We start from the raw sequence: 16,583 nt of genomic DNA, 5'->3' as shown, positions 1-16,583 counted from the left end.
TCATGGTAGCGACATCCCAGCTTGGGCACGCTCCTCTCATGGTAGCGACATCCCAGCTTGGGCACGCTCCTCTCATGGTAGCGACATCCCAGCTTGGGCACGCTCCTCTCATGGTAGCGACATCCCAGTTTGGGCACGCTCCTCTCATGGTAGCGACATCCCAGCTTGGGCACGCTCCTCTCATGGTAGCGACATCCCAGTTTGGGCACGCTCCTCTCATGGTAGCGACATCCCAGTTTGGCTATGCTCCTCTCATGGTGGCGACATCCCAGCTTGAGTTCGCTCCTCTCATGGTAGCTAATTCCAGTTTTGGTACGCTCCTCTCATGGCAGCGACATCCCAGTTTGGGCACGTTCCTCTCATGGTAGAGTCATCCCAGCTTGGGTACGCTCCTCTCATGACAGCAACATCCCAGTTTGGGCATGCTCCTCTCATGGTCACAACATCCCAGTTTGGGTATATACATTACAGACATGTATACAGTACAGAAACCAGTAGAGGGCTACTTACCCCATCATCCTTTGTACCCTCAAAGTACTGTTGGATTGTCTCAGTCTTTACTTGGCTCCTGTGACACAAAGAGAGATCACCATGAGTTCATTCTTCATAGTACAGCTCCTGACACATTTTCATTTCCTACCACCAGCCATAAAATAATCGTCTTTCCTCATTATAACGCGGCATCATTCCGCATAATACAGAAATCCCACTCCATCCCACACACTTCATTCACATCAGTCTCCCCGCATTGCTGCAACATGGTATGGAACAAGTGCCAAAGTCCCGCTACTCCTCAAAATGTCAAACAACACTTCCGAAATATGCTGAAAGGTGAAAAACTGAAAGTCCACCCCTTTCTGTTAAGCTGACCATGACTTTGCAATCTGATTATACAATCTTCTGTAATACAAGGGACAAACCGATTTGATATTAATTAAATGTACTGGTTTTACAGTTTTAGTTTGAGGTGCACTTAATGGAAATTTGATGCCGAAAATGCAGTTTGGCGAAAAACCAAAAATGACAGTTTAAAAAGAAAAAAAAAAAAAAAATTTAAGAGATTGTGTGTGTGTATTATATTATATATATATATATATATATATATATATATATATATATATATATATATATATATATATATATATATATATACACACACATATACACACACACACACTATATTTTTAAATATAATTGTATTATGTTCGACTTTTTGATTAATATCATGAATTTAAATGAATATGAATTTATTGTCGGCCATTATCGGCACCTTTAGTGCAAGAAAAATCCATCCCTTTAAATTCTATGTATGTCTTCACTGGTCCAATGCACTTCTGTTGTGGTGTTAAAAATCAAAAAAACGCACCTCCCCTTTTGAAATGCATTGAAAACACAGCAAGAACGCATCAATAACACACCTGTGTAAGGCTCGGTTCAAATCTATGCAGTTTACTTTTGGTCGTTTCCTGCAGTGCGTTTCGTGCACATGCGATTTTACAGCAATTTTGCCACGATTTGCGTCTTGCATTTTGTTTTGTTGTTTTGCGTTTTTCGCATTTTTGTAATCTGCCCAACAACAAAACAAAATGCAAGACACAAATCACGGCCAAAACGCACTACATGCTTTTCTGCAGTTTTTTCATTGAAGTCTATTGAACCAAAAAAGCAAACAAAGCACTGTTTTGCATTTAAAAAAGTCCCTGACCCCTTCCAAAAGGGCAGTGGCTAAAAAAAAAAAAAAAAAAAAAAAAAAAAAAAAAAAAAAAAAAAAAAAGCATAGATGTGAACGTTTCCCATAGGAAACCATGTTAGATGAACTGTAGTGCGTTTCTACAAAAAGCACAGGTGTGAACCAGGCTATACGTTTTTGATGCAGTTGAGTCGTTTTGTGTTTTCGGTGCCAATAAATCGGCACCTTTTTCTTTATCAGCAAAATGCTGAAAACACCAATTTTCGAACGTAAGGTTTCAGCCACCAAAATTTTGGTGCATCTCTATTTTTAGTAAATCTAAAGGAAACTGAACAATCAGGTTATGTGTACATCCAGCATTAAGCCCACCCCCTTTTTACTGCAGTGTTACTGTATGGGACCTGCATTATGCTGCGGGGTCCACTTATTAAGGTTTTCACCTGTGCCACAATCAGGAAGGATCCTGACAATATTGTCAGGATCCAATTGGCTGCCTCACTGACCGATGGCTCCACCTTTCAAGGTGCGCTTGAGAGCTGGAGCCAGCTGTGCCTGCCCCCTCCCCAGCCTGGCGCTCTAGTGAGCACTGGAGGAGCAGAACGGAAAGTAGTCACTGACCATCACTGTTCTCTGCTCCGGGCAGACTGAGAACTGACCAATCAGTGGTCATGTGATCACCCAGTTCTCAGTCCTAGGGCCGGTGTGGGACAGTTGTATCATGGAGCAGAGTATGTAGGTTCATTTTTTTTTTTTTTTGTATGCCCCAAACTTCTCCTTTAAGGGCCCAATCACATTTTTGCACTGCAGAAACACATTCATTCTGCACATCTGCATTGCAGCGCACCACAACGTGGGGGCACTGAACTGTGTGAGTGTATGTGTTCTTATGTCAATAGTAATTCCCATATCCTTGTATGTTGCGATCATTAAGATGCCATCTAATAGTTTTTAAAACTATTGATGCTCCTTGCAGATACCACTGCTTGTGGAAGAGAATTCCACATCTTTACCGATCTCATCTACACAGCTTAAGGTTAAACTGCTTCTCTTCCAGTTTCAATGAATGACAGCATGTCTTTTTAAATTCCCTTTTAATTGTAGCACTGTCCCCATAGGGCTTGCTGTGTGTTGACTTCTTCGGCCTCCCTCTGATTACCTGCAGACAGTTGCTGGGGGGGGGTGTGTATTTTGAAGCACATGATTAGAGCCAGAGGCTCTAATAGGCTTCAAAATAGGGTGGGCTCGGGGCGCACAGCACTGCGTCCCGATCACACCCTGTTGTGTGGCTTATTATTATAAATTAATTTTCGCTATTTTCACACGCACGTTCCTCCCTGCCAATCAGCAGGCACGTCAGCAAGACCTGTCTCCCGATTGGCCAAAGCATTAGGACACACGGCAGAGGAAGCCAGAAGACAAGCCGAACGGACATAGGACCCGCAGCCGCCGAGGAAGAGAGCCGCCAAGCCGCTGAGGAAGAGAGCCCCATCACTGCAGGAGAGGAGCGGTAAGTGCCGCCGGACCACTAACTTTGGGGGCTAAGAATATGCATGCATCGTACATACTAGGGGGAGTACAACTGGGGGAATCCATAGTGGAGAAGGATCTGGGGGTTTTGGTAGATCATAAGCTCAATAATAGCATGCAAAGCCAAGCTGCGGTTTCCAAAGCGAGCAAAGTCCTTTATTGTATTAAGAGAGGTATGGACTCCAGAGAGAGAGATATCGTTTTGCCCCTCTACAAATCATTAGTAAGACCTCATCTGGAATATGCAGTTCAGTTTTGGGCACCAGTTCTCAAAAAGGATATCGGGGAACTGGAGAAAGTGCAGAGAAGGGCAACCAAACTGATAAGAGACATGGAGGAGCTCAGCTATGAGGAAAGATTAGAGGAACTGAATTTGTTCACTCTTGAGAAGAGGAGAATAAGGGGGGATATGATCAACATGTTCAAATATATAAGGGGTCCATATAGTGAACTTGGTGTTGAGTTATTCACTTTACGGTCAACACAGAGGACAAGGGGGTACTCTTTACGACTGGAGGAAAAGAGATTTCATCTCCAAATACGGAAAGGTTTCTTCACAGTAAGAGCTGTGAAAATGTGGAATAGACTCCCTCCAGAGGTGGTTCTGGCCAGCTCAGTAGATTGCTTTAAGAAAGGCCTGGATACTTTCCTAAATGTACATAATATAACTGGGTACTGACATTTATAGGTGAAGTTGATCCAGGGAAAATCCGATCGCCTCTCTGGGATCAGGAAGGAATTTTATCCCCTGCTGTAGCAAATTGGAGCATGCTCTGCTGGGGTTTTTTGCCTTCCTCTGGATCAACTGTGGGTATAGTATTGGGTATATTGGATTGTACGATTTTTTTTTTTATGGTTGAACTGGATGGACTCGTGTCTTTTTTCAACCTGACTAACTATGTAACTATGTAACCAGCCGCGCGCCCGGGTGGGGGGTGGCGGGGGGTTAGTAAAGTGATGACTGCATTTGATGGGGCACAAGTGGCTAAATTTGATGGGGTTCAGAATTTTTCCGTTTGTTTGCACCCCCCCCAAAATTTTTGAGCACCAGTCGCCACTGAGTCCAGGGTATTTATTTATTTTTTTCATATTTATTGTGGAGCTTGGATGGGAGAAGGTAATAGTGAACTGAACGATTCACAGTAGATAAGGACAACTCTCACTTGACCTCACAAGAAGATTTGTGGAAGCAGACACACGGCTTTTACCATACTGCCACACGTATGGAAGAATTAGGTCTTCTTGCTCTCTCTAGCAGCAGACTTGATGCAACTACTTTATCTTCAGGACACTCTCTAGCATCCCCTTGACTGACACCCGTCCACTGACTCTTCTAGCAGAAGGGGTGGCCCTTACAAGCCCCAAAGACACGGATCTGTACTCCCTGTAGGCAGAATCAGATCCTTCCTGGTGTCTCCCTTCCAGTCAGCTCTGCAGGACCTCTGGGTTCAGCTTCTCTCTGACTTTCAGGCCCTCATGGTCAGCTACCCAAGGCTGCATAGCAACTCCTACAGAAAAGGGGCAGCCACCCCGTCCCTCTGAGACCCCGTTTTCCAGCCGAAGACCCCGAGCACATGTGCTCCTGGCATTTATACAGTCACCCAGCATGCAATGAGGCACTTTCCTCTGCCAATAGCTAGAGCTGTAACAACGCCTGTGCCCTCCCACTGTCCAATATGCCTCCCTATTGGACCAGTGTGAAACATTCAGACAAGCTGAGCTGCACCTGATCACCATGAGCAGACCCTATCAATAGATCCTGCTCCCTGGTAGGCAGAGAGCACTCTAAATTTACCTGGCAATCTTCCTGGTAAGCACAAAGACCCCAAAACTATACTCTCTTCTAGCACCTACCTAGGAGGGTGCTACATAACTGAATAGTTTTTTTCCCCTATGCTAGGGTCACCAGCACGGTATTTGTATATCGCGATCAAATCCCCTCTCAAGCGTCTCTTCTCCTGAGTGAATACGTTCAATGTTTGTAGTCTTTCCCCATAGCGGAGAATCTCCAGTCCCTTTATTAGTTTTGTTGCCCTTCTCTGGACTCTCTCTCCTGAGAACTGGTGCCCAGAACTGGACAGCATACTGTGACACCTATGCATGCGTGTTTGCGTAGGCACGTCACATATAGGGCAGCCTATTCATTTCAATGGACTGCCCTACCCACGAGAAACGCGGAGGAAAGAAGTCCCCAACCCTTTTCTTAAAAAAATCCACAGTGGCACCATGTGGTTTGGCATGCGCGTAAACATGCCCAGGTGAAGATGTGTGGGGGATGTCATTAAAAATGAATGGCACCCCTGGGCGTTTGCTGAAGAGAAGCAGCTTCCTCTGCGTACCAGGAATGCGCACAATTTTGCACGCATTCCTGACACACAGTAATGTGAACCTAGCCTTAGGGCTTGTCTACACCTGTGGTCAGGGAGCCGTAAAAACTGGCAGTTGAGCTGCATTTTTACTGACATCTGACCACCCCCTTAATCTGTAATGGCAACCAGATGGGGGTGGCCACATGTCACAGCCATAATGCTTCACGGCCAATATTATCCCCCTGTTGCATTCGGCGGGCAGTACTGTCGCCGAATGTGATCCATTCAAGTGAACGGGGCCATGCATGCATCATTTACAGAGTTAAAACAGAGGCCTCCAAAAATGGAGACCACCTATCAATCGCCTCTGAAAAGCTATTCACAGCAGATGGCTTTTCTGAGGGGTGGCAAGACCTGCCGCTAATGTAAACTTAGATTTACTGCAAATCCAGATTTCACTAATTTCCATTCAGAATGCCCCCCACTGGCTTCTGCAGATCACACAGACTCCTCCAAAAAGTACCCGAAAAGCTCGACGGGCTACCTGAGGCCCCATTTGTGATATGGAATCATCACCATTCTGCCCGCAATTCCAAATCAAGTGGCAATCGCTGCAAAGCGCGTGGCGCACGTTTGGATGCCACTTAATCTAAAAATGGCACCCCAGACGTGGTACGATTTTGCAGAACAATCACGACAAAACGTGCCTTTAAAAAATGGTGTGAAGCCTGTTGCCCAAAAAGGAGTAGAAACTTCTTTTGGCCGACAAACGCGCATAGGGAAGCCTGTTGAAGCAAATGGACTGCCCTATGTGCGACACACGGTGGTGTGCATAGGCCCCTTGCATTCAGGGATGTTCAGCTGCACTGCACCCAGGAGGGAGAGGTGCAGCATCCAGCTCCACTGCAGGCAGCCTGTCAAAGTCTACGGCAAGCTGGGGCTGGATAGGGCTGAACGCTGCACCAAGTGGTACCCGCGTCTGTGCATTTGGGGTTAGAAGTCAGAAACACAGATCTTCAGCAATCGAAAACCTTGTCCCTGAAGGGCCTTAAGCCCTGGTACATGCGTGGATTTGAAAGCCACAGATCAGTGCAATTTGGTTCTCCGATTTCATTGCACCATGCCACTTCATTCAATTACTTCCCTCCCGCGCTATAGCCATAAGACAGCTACAACGTGTGCTTCCCATGCTGGGAGGGCGTCCATGGATGTCCTCCCTTGATCGTGATGCCCACACGCCCCCCCTGCAGCACGGGCAGCGTGCTCTGTGATCGCCAAGTCCTCCGGACTCAGCTGATCACAGATCGGTGGAAAAAAGGCCAATCGCAGTGGCCCTTTACCACGTGATCAGCTGTCAGCCAATGACAGATGATCACAGGATGTAACCACAAGACGGTTATCGGCTTTTCCCTCATCACGCTGTCTGAGGACAGAAGAAGAAAGCCGATAACTGGCTTCTGTTATCAGTCCCAACAGTGCCCATCTGTGCTGGCAATCAGTGCCTCCTACCAGTGCTGCCTATCAATGCCACCTATCAGTGTCACTTATCAGCGCCCATCAGTGCAGCCTCATCAGTGCTGCCTATCAGAGCCCATCAATGTCACCTAACAGTGCAGCCTCATCAGTGCCCACCAGTGGCGTCTCATCAGTGCCACCTATCAGTGAAGACTCATCAGTGGTGTATCATCCATGGGTGCAGTGTGTTCACTGTGCTCTGACCCACCCTGCACCTATAGATGAGTCGTCCCTGGCTGACAGTATATATATATATATACATACACATATACATATACACATATACATACACACACACACATACAAACCATCCTACTGACACAGTCCATTGCCCCCATCCCCAAAACAACGTGAAAAAAAATGAGAAAATAAACATTAATATTGTAAAAAATAATATATATTAATAAAAACAAAAAACGACTGACACCGTCCAACTGTCAATTCCCCCCCCCCCCCCAAAGCATTATGAAAAAAAATAGTAAAAAGTTATAACAAATAAAAAAACAATAATAATGAAACAATTCTGGCACTGTTCATTGCTCTACTGACACACTGCCCCCCCCAAAAAAAAACAAACAAAAAAAAAAACTAAAGAACTGCTGACACCGGTCACTGCCCTACTGACATGATCCTGCACACACTACCCACCGCTGTACACTCCACACACACACTACCCGCCGCTGTACACTCCACACACACACTACCCGCCGCTGTACACTCCACACACACTACCCGCCGCTGTACACTCCACACACACTACCCGCCGCTGTACACTCCACACACACTACCCGCCGCTGTACACTCCACACACACACTACCCACCGCTGTACACTCCACACACACACTACCCGCCGCTGTACACTCCACACACACACTACCCGCCGCTGTACACTCCACACACACTACCCGCCGCTGTACACTCCACACACACTACCCGCCGCTGTACACTCCACACACACTACCCGCCGCTGTACACTCCACACACACACTACCCACCGCTGTACACTCCACACACACACTACCCACCGCTGTACACTCCACACACACACTACCCACCGCTGTACACTCCACACACACACTACCCGCCGCTGTACACTCCACACACACACTACCCGCCGCTGTACACTCCACACACACACTACCCGCCGCTGTACACTCCACACACACACTACCCGCCGCTGTACACTCCACACACACTACCCGCCGCTGTACACTCCACACACACTACCCGCCGCTGTACACTCCACACACACTACCCGCCGCTGTACACTCCACACACACACTACCCGCCGCTGTACACTCCACACACACTACCCTCCGCTGTACACTCCACACACACTACCCTCCGCTGTACACTCCACACACACTACCCTCCGCTGTACACTCCACACACACTACCCTCCGCTGTACACTCCACACACACTACCCACCGCTGTACACTCCACACACACTACCCACCGCTGTACACTCCACACACACTACCCACCGCTGTACACTCCACACACACTACCCACCGCTGTACACTCCACACACACTACCCACCGCTGTACACTCCACACACACTACCCACCGCTGTACACTCCACACACACTACCCACCGCTGTACACTCCACACACACTACCCACCGCTGTACACTCCACACACACTACCCGCCGCTGTACACTCCACACACACTACCCGCCGCTGTACACTCCACACACACACACTACCCGCCGCTGTACACTCCACACACACTACCCACCGCTGTACACTCCACACACACTACCCACCGCTGTACACTCCACACACACTACCCGCCGCTGTACACTCCACACACACTACCCGCCGCTGTACACTCCACACACACTACCCACCGCTGTACACTCCACACACACTACCCACCGCTGTACACTCCACACACACTACCCGCCGCTGTACACTCCATACACACTACCCGCCGCTGTACACTCCACACACACTACCCACCGCTGTACACTCCACACATACTACCCACCACCAAGAATGGGCTCAGGCATGTTCGCAACTCCACACGCTCGCGCCCGCCAAGAAGCTGACACTGTGCATCGCTAATCACAGGCAGTGAGACATTTCCTGATCTGTGCAGCCGCGGATCGGGAAATATCTCACTTCTTGTGATTAGCGCTGTACAGTGTCAGCTTCTTGGCGGGCTCGTGGAGTTGCGAACACGCCTGAGCCCAGCCTTACACACCGTACTCTTCTCCTGCACATACTACCCACCTGTATACACTCCGCACTGTACAATCCTGATTTAACATTACCACATTCTGAACTATGCAAGTCATCTCTGACCACACCCCCTTTAAGCCACGCCCAATGTTAATCACAATTTAAACCACGCCCACTTTTCACAGCAGCGAAATGCCTAGGGCCCACTTTTGCTCTTGCACACAGGCCCACTGATTTCATAATACGCCCCCTGCCCATCAGTGAAGGAGAAAATGACCCATTTGCTAAATTTTATAACAAACTATGAAAAATGTTTTTTTTTTTCAAAATTTTCAGACTTTTTCTGTTTATTTAGCAAAAAATAAAAACCCAGCGGTGATTAAATACCACCAAAAGAAAACTCATATGTGTACAGTGATGCATGACCGCGTAACTGTCATTCAACGTTTGACAGCGCTGAAAGATGAAAAGTGGCCTGGGCAGGAAGGGGGGTAAATAGGGTTGCCACCTCATCGCTTTAAAACCGAACACATATTAATTACACAGGTTCTGTGGCTGATTAAGGTGGTAATTAACCACTTGCCGGCCGCTGCACACCGATATACGACGGCACAATGGCAGCAGTGGGCAAATGGGCGTACCTGTACGTCCCCTTTAAGAGGCGGGGCTATCAGGCGCATACAGCATGATCGTGCCCGCGGGACCGGCAGACTCGATGTCCGCTGGTCTCTCGGCGATCGTGACATGGAGCCGCAGAACAGGAAAGTGCCTATGTAAACAAGGCATTTCCCCGTTCTGGCTTATGTCCTGACAGAGATCACCGCACCCTGTGATCAGGAGCAGTGATCGCTGTCATGTGAGCTGAAGCCCATCCCCCCCAGTTAGAATCACTCCCTAGGACACACTTAACCCCTTCATCGCCCCCTAGTGGTTAACCCCTTCCCTGCCAGTGTCATTTATACAGTAATCAGTGCATTTTTATAGCACTGATCGCTGTATAAATGACAATGGTCCCAAAATAGTGTCAAAAGTGTCCGATGTGTCGCAGTCACAATAAAAATCGCAGATCGCCGCCATTACTAATAATAAAAAAAAAAAATAATAATAAAAATGCCATAAATCTATCCCCTATTTTGTAGACGCTATAACTTTTGCGTAAACCAATCAATATACGCTTATTGCGTTTTTTTTTCCCCAAAAAATATGTAGAAGAATACATATCGGCCTAAACCAAGTAAAAAATGTTTGTTTTTTTTTTTTTTATATATATATATATATTTTTGGGGGATATTTATTATAGCAAAAAGTAAAAAAATATTGCGTTTTTTTTTTCAAAATTGACGCTCTTTTTTTGTTTATAGCGCAAAAAATAAAAACCGCAAAGGCGATCAAATGCCACCAACAGAAAGCTCTATTTGTGGGAAAAAAAGGACGTCAATTTTGTTTGGATGCAACGTCGCACAACCGCGCAATTGTCAGTTAAAGCGACGCAGTGCCGAATCGCAAAAAGTGCTCTGGTCGGGAAGGGGGTAAAATCTTCCGGGGCTGAAGAGGTTAAACTCACTCGGTGCCTTATTTGCATTCATTTATCCTCAGAACCCGTGTAATTCATATCTGTTCGGGTTTAAAGGGATGAGGTGGCAACCCTAGGGGTAAAAGTGCCCAGTAGGCAAGTGGTTAATAGAAGTCAATGCAAGTTGCAATGAAATCACAGAAAAGCCATGCAGGAACCTTTTTTCAAAGTTGCTGCGACTGGAGTCGCCGCGATTTTGAGCGGTTCCAATCCCGAAAACAGGGAGCAACTTGTCATGTGACTTTAAACCGGTCAAATCGCATTGGTGTGAACGAGGGGCTAAAACCGGTACGACGTTCAGCCACATCCAGTCGCAGCCCGCCATAGACTTCCAGAGGGCTGGATGCTGCACCTGTCCTTCCTGGGGGAGCACTAAGGGCCCCGTTCACACCAATCACAGTGCAGGAAACACAACGCGTTTTCCTCGTTGAACACACATGGGTTGATGGCACCTCCACACGTGTGTGCATTGCAGGGGACCAAAACGCACGATTACCGCAGTACCATGAGGCTTGGTGCAGTGCGATGTTAAAAAAAAAAAAAAAAAAGTCGCACCTGCTGAACCTCGCTTGCCCATTCCTGTGTGTTTGGCAAACCATCAAAATAATTGGGCTGTCCCACTTGTTGTGGCGTGAATTGGCCCCCCGACGCAAGGGGGAGGGACGCAATGCATCTGGCCTTAGATCTATCATCAATAATAGGTGCCTCCTTCTAGTAACGCTAAAGAAGATTGTACAATCAGGTTGTACAGTGTATGGCCAGCTTCAATCACTTAAAAAGAAAATGAAAAACATTTTTTCAAATTTGATATATTTTTTTTTTTTTTTTTTTAGTTAATTGAATTCGTTAATTGCAATTTGTTCGTACAATCTCTGTACAAGCAGCAGCAACCAATCAATACTTATTAATGACTAATAATTAGTAATCAATGATTACTAATTGGATACAAACCGTTTCTAGCACACCTTGTCTCTCTGTATCTGGAGATCGCACAAATCCCCCGATCCCCGGGTGGCTCTCCTACCTGTACAGTGTGTGCTCTCCGCCGATCTCTCCGGGGAATAAGCGATCGGCCGGAGATCACATCACTCATCTCACTGTTTAGCGCCACTCATGCCGCTCTGAGCCTTGGCCCCGCCCGTTTCTTCAATCTCCCCGCCCACTCCTGCATTCCAGTACAGCGGCGAGCTACAGCCGGGCCACGCCCCTCCACCAATCATACGAGACTTGAAACATAACAACAGTTTACTCTGGTTGTCATGGTGATAGAAGTTTAGCCAGCTGTCAGACAGGAAGGAATTTTTTCCTCCAGGTGTGATGGAGATCTCAGCTGCTACAAGGACACTCTGCTGTCCTATAGGGGCTGCTCACCTCAAACGCATTATTCTGATTGGCCACTGACAAGACCTGCGTTGCAAGACGCGGCAAACGCGCGAACGTGCCATTTAGTGCGCCGTCCCCCTGAATGACACACGCAGTATTTTTTGGGAAACGCGCGTTAGGCTCCGTTCACACCCTATGCAGGCGCGGCAGAGAGCATTTCCGTGCGTCGCATTTAAACCAGCTTGACGCTGGGGCGGTTTTCAGGCTCTTTAGCGCTGGAAATAGCCTCTGCTAAGCGCAAAAAAAAAAAAAGCCTCCCATTCATTCCGGTGTGTCTTTTCAGACTGGGGCGGTGCGCTTGCGGGACGTTACCAAAAGTCCTGCGAGGAGCATCTTTTGGGGTGGGTTGGGAGCGCTGTATTTAGCGCTCTCAAAACGCCCTGCCCGTTGGAATGAATGGGCAGCGCTTTGAAAACGCCTTAAAAGGGATTTGAAAGTGACGCAAAACGTGACATTTTACCCTTTTTTGGGGGGGGTAAAAAGCGCCCCATCTAGTGGCCGAAAAGCGGCGCAAAAGCGCTGCTTAAACAGCGCTATAGTGCTGCTAAAATGAGTCACATTTTAGCGCTAGTGGCTGGCGCTTTCAGTGTGAAAGCAGCCTTAGGGTAGCCCCTTTCATTTCAGCAGGTTCCTTATATGCGAACAGTGCCAGGACAAGGTCATCTAGAGCGCAGGGCGAACATGCCAAACTGCGCCCCCCGACCCCCAAAATGTGTGAGCATTAAGTGTCAGTAAAAATCCCCCCCCCCCCAAAAACTGAGCACTTAGGGTACTTTCACACTGGGACGGTGCTGGCGTTAGTGGCAGCAGTGCGTTGTGGGAAAGCACACAATTTTGGGCCTCCTTCAGACAAGTGTGAAGATAGTCTAAAGAAGCATATAACCCTTTTAAAAATTGCACCACCCCAAAACGCATGGGACTTTGTTACCATGGGTTTTGGCATAAGCAAACGTACACAGAGTAGCAGGATGTCTTTAGGTACCATTCAAAATTAAAGTGATTGTAAACTTTTTTTTTTGTTTTGTTAAAGTGGTAGTAAAGTCTTACCCACAGGTGAGCCTATAATAAGACTTACCTGTAGGTACAGTGACTATCTAGTAAACTTGCTCCTTTTAGGAGATATTCACACTGCATGCAGCCGGTGACATCACTGGTGCATGCGCTCTGAAGAGACGGCATACCGTGCCATCCATTCAGAGCTCTGTGCTTTGGCCGCGGGAGTGATGTCATCGCAGCTTGGTCAATCGGAAGGCCACAGCACTCGAACCTGTAACGAAAGTCCGAGTGAAGATGGAAGCCCTGTCAGTGGAGACATTGCACCGCTGGAGGGCTTTGTTCTAAGGCAAGTATTTCATAATGTGCTAGTATGCGATGCATACTAGCGCATTAGGCCATTGTCTTGCTTGCAGGGTTTTAGAAAAAAAAAAAGTGTGGTTTACTACCACTTTAATAATAAACATGGCTTACTTACCATTGCACCGAGCAGCCCCGATCCGCCTTGGGTCCCTCTCCACTCTCCTGGCTCCTCCTCTTCTCAGTATACCACCGTAGCAAGTGGCTTCCTATTGTGGCACACCTGCAGGCTCAATCTTAAGGGGCACTGTCTCTGCATCTATAGACACAGACAGTGGGGCTCCCCCGCACCGTTGTTACAGGATTTGATTGACTGCAGCAGGAGCCAATGGCTCTCACTGCTATCAATCTGCCCTGTGAGAAGGGAGAGAGTGGAGAATGTGGCTGCTCTCGGGCATGTCACTGGATCAAGATCGGGGTCAGGTAAGTATAGAGGAGCTGGGGGGGGGGGGATCCTGTGGCACAGAAGGTTTTTTACTTTAAAGGGGTTGTAAACCCTCAAGGTTTTTCACCTTAATGTATGCATTAAGGTGATAAACCTCCTGTGCTGCAGCTGCCCCCTTTTACTTACCTGAACCCAATCGTTCCAGCGACGGGGACGAGCACACTAGCTCCAGCTGGTGTCTCGGGTCCTGATTGGATAGATTGATAGCAGCACAGCCATTGGCTCCCGCTGCTGTCAATCAAATCCAATGAGCCGAGGAGCAGGGCCGAGTCCTGCTGTCTGTGGCAATAGACGCAGCAGCAGGACCCGGGAGTGCGCCCGCACGAGTGCCCAGAGGGACAGCGTCTCTCCAATGGGGCACTCAAGAAGAGGAGGAGCCAGGAGCGCTGTGAGGGACCCCAGAAGAGGAGGATCGGGGCCACTCTGTGCAAAACCAACTGCACAGAGGAGGCAAGTATGACATGTTTGTTTTTTTTTTTTTAAAACCAAACCTTTCGTTATCCTTTAAGAGAATGCAGGTTGAAAAACTTAAAGCGGACCTGCAGTCATTTTTTCATCTTTCTATCTATATTAAATATATATATATTAAATCTTCTGTCCTTGTTGTTTTAACTTTGGATAGTAAAACATTTTTTTTCTGCCAGTAAATACCTTATACAGCCCACTTCCTGTTTCTTGTCTGGTCATTAGCCTAGGCTTATGACATCATACACGGCTCTCTCTCTCACTCTTGTGAGAGTTTGCCAGAAAAGGAGGGGGGTGAGTCATAAGAGGGCCAATGAGAGCTGCAGAGCTGGAGGTGTGCCTCTGTGTAAATCCAGGAAGCGAACAGGCAGCAGCTTCAGCTGCCCAAAGTTAAAATGGATGCAGCATATTTGGCAAGTACAGAATCACAGCATATATAAAATAATATGCGAAGCGGTTGGAGGGAAGCTTCAGAATGACAAAGATTTTTTTTTACAAATTATGTGAGCCGACTGCAGTTCCTCTTTAAGCCTTTAGAACTACTTTAATGGCACTGACACACCTACTAAGGGGCTGCATGTTTTTGTGTGTTGCACAAGTGTAAACGTAGCCTTTGAAGGTGCTTTGGAGTGCATTTTAGAATGAATGGCACTGCATCAGGGCAACTCGTATAACATTATTTGCAAAGTGTTGGTAAATTTGCTGGAACTAAGTGATGCCATTCATTCCAATGGCACCCCTATGCATCTGCCAATGGATGTGCCATGCAGCGCAAGGCAGTGCAACGCACTTATATTCACTGCAGTGTGGTACGGTGTGCTGTCAAAAAATGGCGTCTCTCCCTGTCACACATTGTGCTGCTCTGCATCACATGTCTGTCAGCAGGTGAGCTGGGGTATTCATAACGAATGGCACCACATTACACCAAACGCATTTAACGCACTTTGCCATGTAATATGGTAATGCACATCCATGTTAAATGCATTGACCTATTTGGTGCCATTCATTCTGATTGTTGCAGCACTAATTTGCATTGTGTTGCACGGACAAAAAATGTTATGTGCGCTATTTTTTTGCCAGTGAACTGCAGCATATCTTAGTGCCTTGTAAGTGTGCTGAGTGAATGGTATGCATACCTCCCAACTTTTTGAGATGGGAATGAGGGACACCTATCAGCAAAAGCATGCAGGCATAGGACACGCCCCTTGTCATGCCCACTTAAAGGAGAATTGTACAAAAAAACAAGACTGGTTAAACCCACAACTGCTTTTTTTTACCACTACTATTCCTTTATATTGGCTTTTGGAATTTACAAATGCAGCAATTTAGAAATCAGATGAAAGGTTTAGCGCTGGAAAACACTTTTTGACAGATAAAAAGTGCATTTTATATACATCTATATAGATCAGACCAAAATGAGGGACAAATGAGGGGGAAAGAGGGACAGAGGGGCATTGCTCCAAATCAGGGACAGTCCCTTGAAATCAGGGACAGTTGGGAGCTATGGGTATGGCATTGGGGCAACACAGTGGTGTAGTGATTAGCACTTAGCAGCAAAAAGGGTCGCTGGTTCAAATCCCAACCACAACACCATCTGCCTGGAGTTTGCATGTTCTCCCTGTGCCTGTGTGGGTTTCCTCCCTCTAAAGACATGCTGATAGGTTAATTGGATCCTGTCTAAATTGTCCCCAGTATGTATGAATGTGAGTTAGGGACCTTAGAGTGTAAGCTCCTTGAGGGCAGGGACTGATGTGAATGTACGACATATATGTAAAGAGCTGCGTAAATTGACGGCGCTATATAAGTACCTGAAATAAATAAATAAATGGCATCACACCAGTGCATATAACGTGCTTTGCTAATCCCAATGCATTACTCATAGCTCCCAATTTCTAAGGACTGTCCCCAATTTCTAGGGACTGTCCCTGATTTGGAACGATGTTCCTATTTGTCCCTCATTTTTGGTTTGATCTAGATAGTTGTATATAAAATGCACTTTTTATCTTTCAAAAAATGTTTCCCAGTGCTAAACCTTTCATCTAATTTCTAAATTGCTGCATTTGTAAATTTTAAAAGCCAATATAGAGGAATTGTAGTGGTTAAAAAAAAAGCATTTGTTGGTTTAATTAACCTTT

The 16,583-nt window shown here is 46.8% G+C and overlaps 1 protein-coding gene across 2 annotated transcripts in view; it reads right to left on the bottom strand.

Moving 5' to 3' along the window:
* The window catches only part of DEUP1 (deuterosome assembly protein 1), a 113,237-nt gene extending 101,089 nt beyond the window's left edge, over nt 1–12,148 (bottom strand). Inside the window, exons 1-2 of one of the 2 annotated variants that reach the window (XM_073612997.1) lie at nt 11,827–12,148; nt 511–568 (exon numbers count right to left, since the gene is read on the bottom strand). In XM_073612997.1, coding sequence (XP_073469098.1) covers nt 511–518 — 8 coding nt within the window. In that variant the 5' untranslated portion in view covers nt 519–568; nt 11,827–12,148. Of the gene's footprint in view, nt 1–510; nt 692–11,826 lie in introns of those variants that run through there. The other variant, XM_073612998.1, reaches the window with a different exon arrangement.
* Between the last annotated feature and the right edge of the window lie 4,435 nt (nt 12,149–16,583).

This window comes from Aquarana catesbeiana, linkage group LG02 (assembly GCF_042186555.1).
Source record: "Aquarana catesbeiana isolate 2022-GZ linkage group LG02, ASM4218655v1, whole genome shotgun sequence".
Classification (NCBI taxonomy): domain Eukaryota; kingdom Metazoa; phylum Chordata; class Amphibia; order Anura; family Ranidae; genus Aquarana; species Aquarana catesbeiana.
The sequence above is the reverse complement of the archived record's forward strand: the minus strand, read 5'-3'. Positions and strand labels throughout refer to the sequence as shown.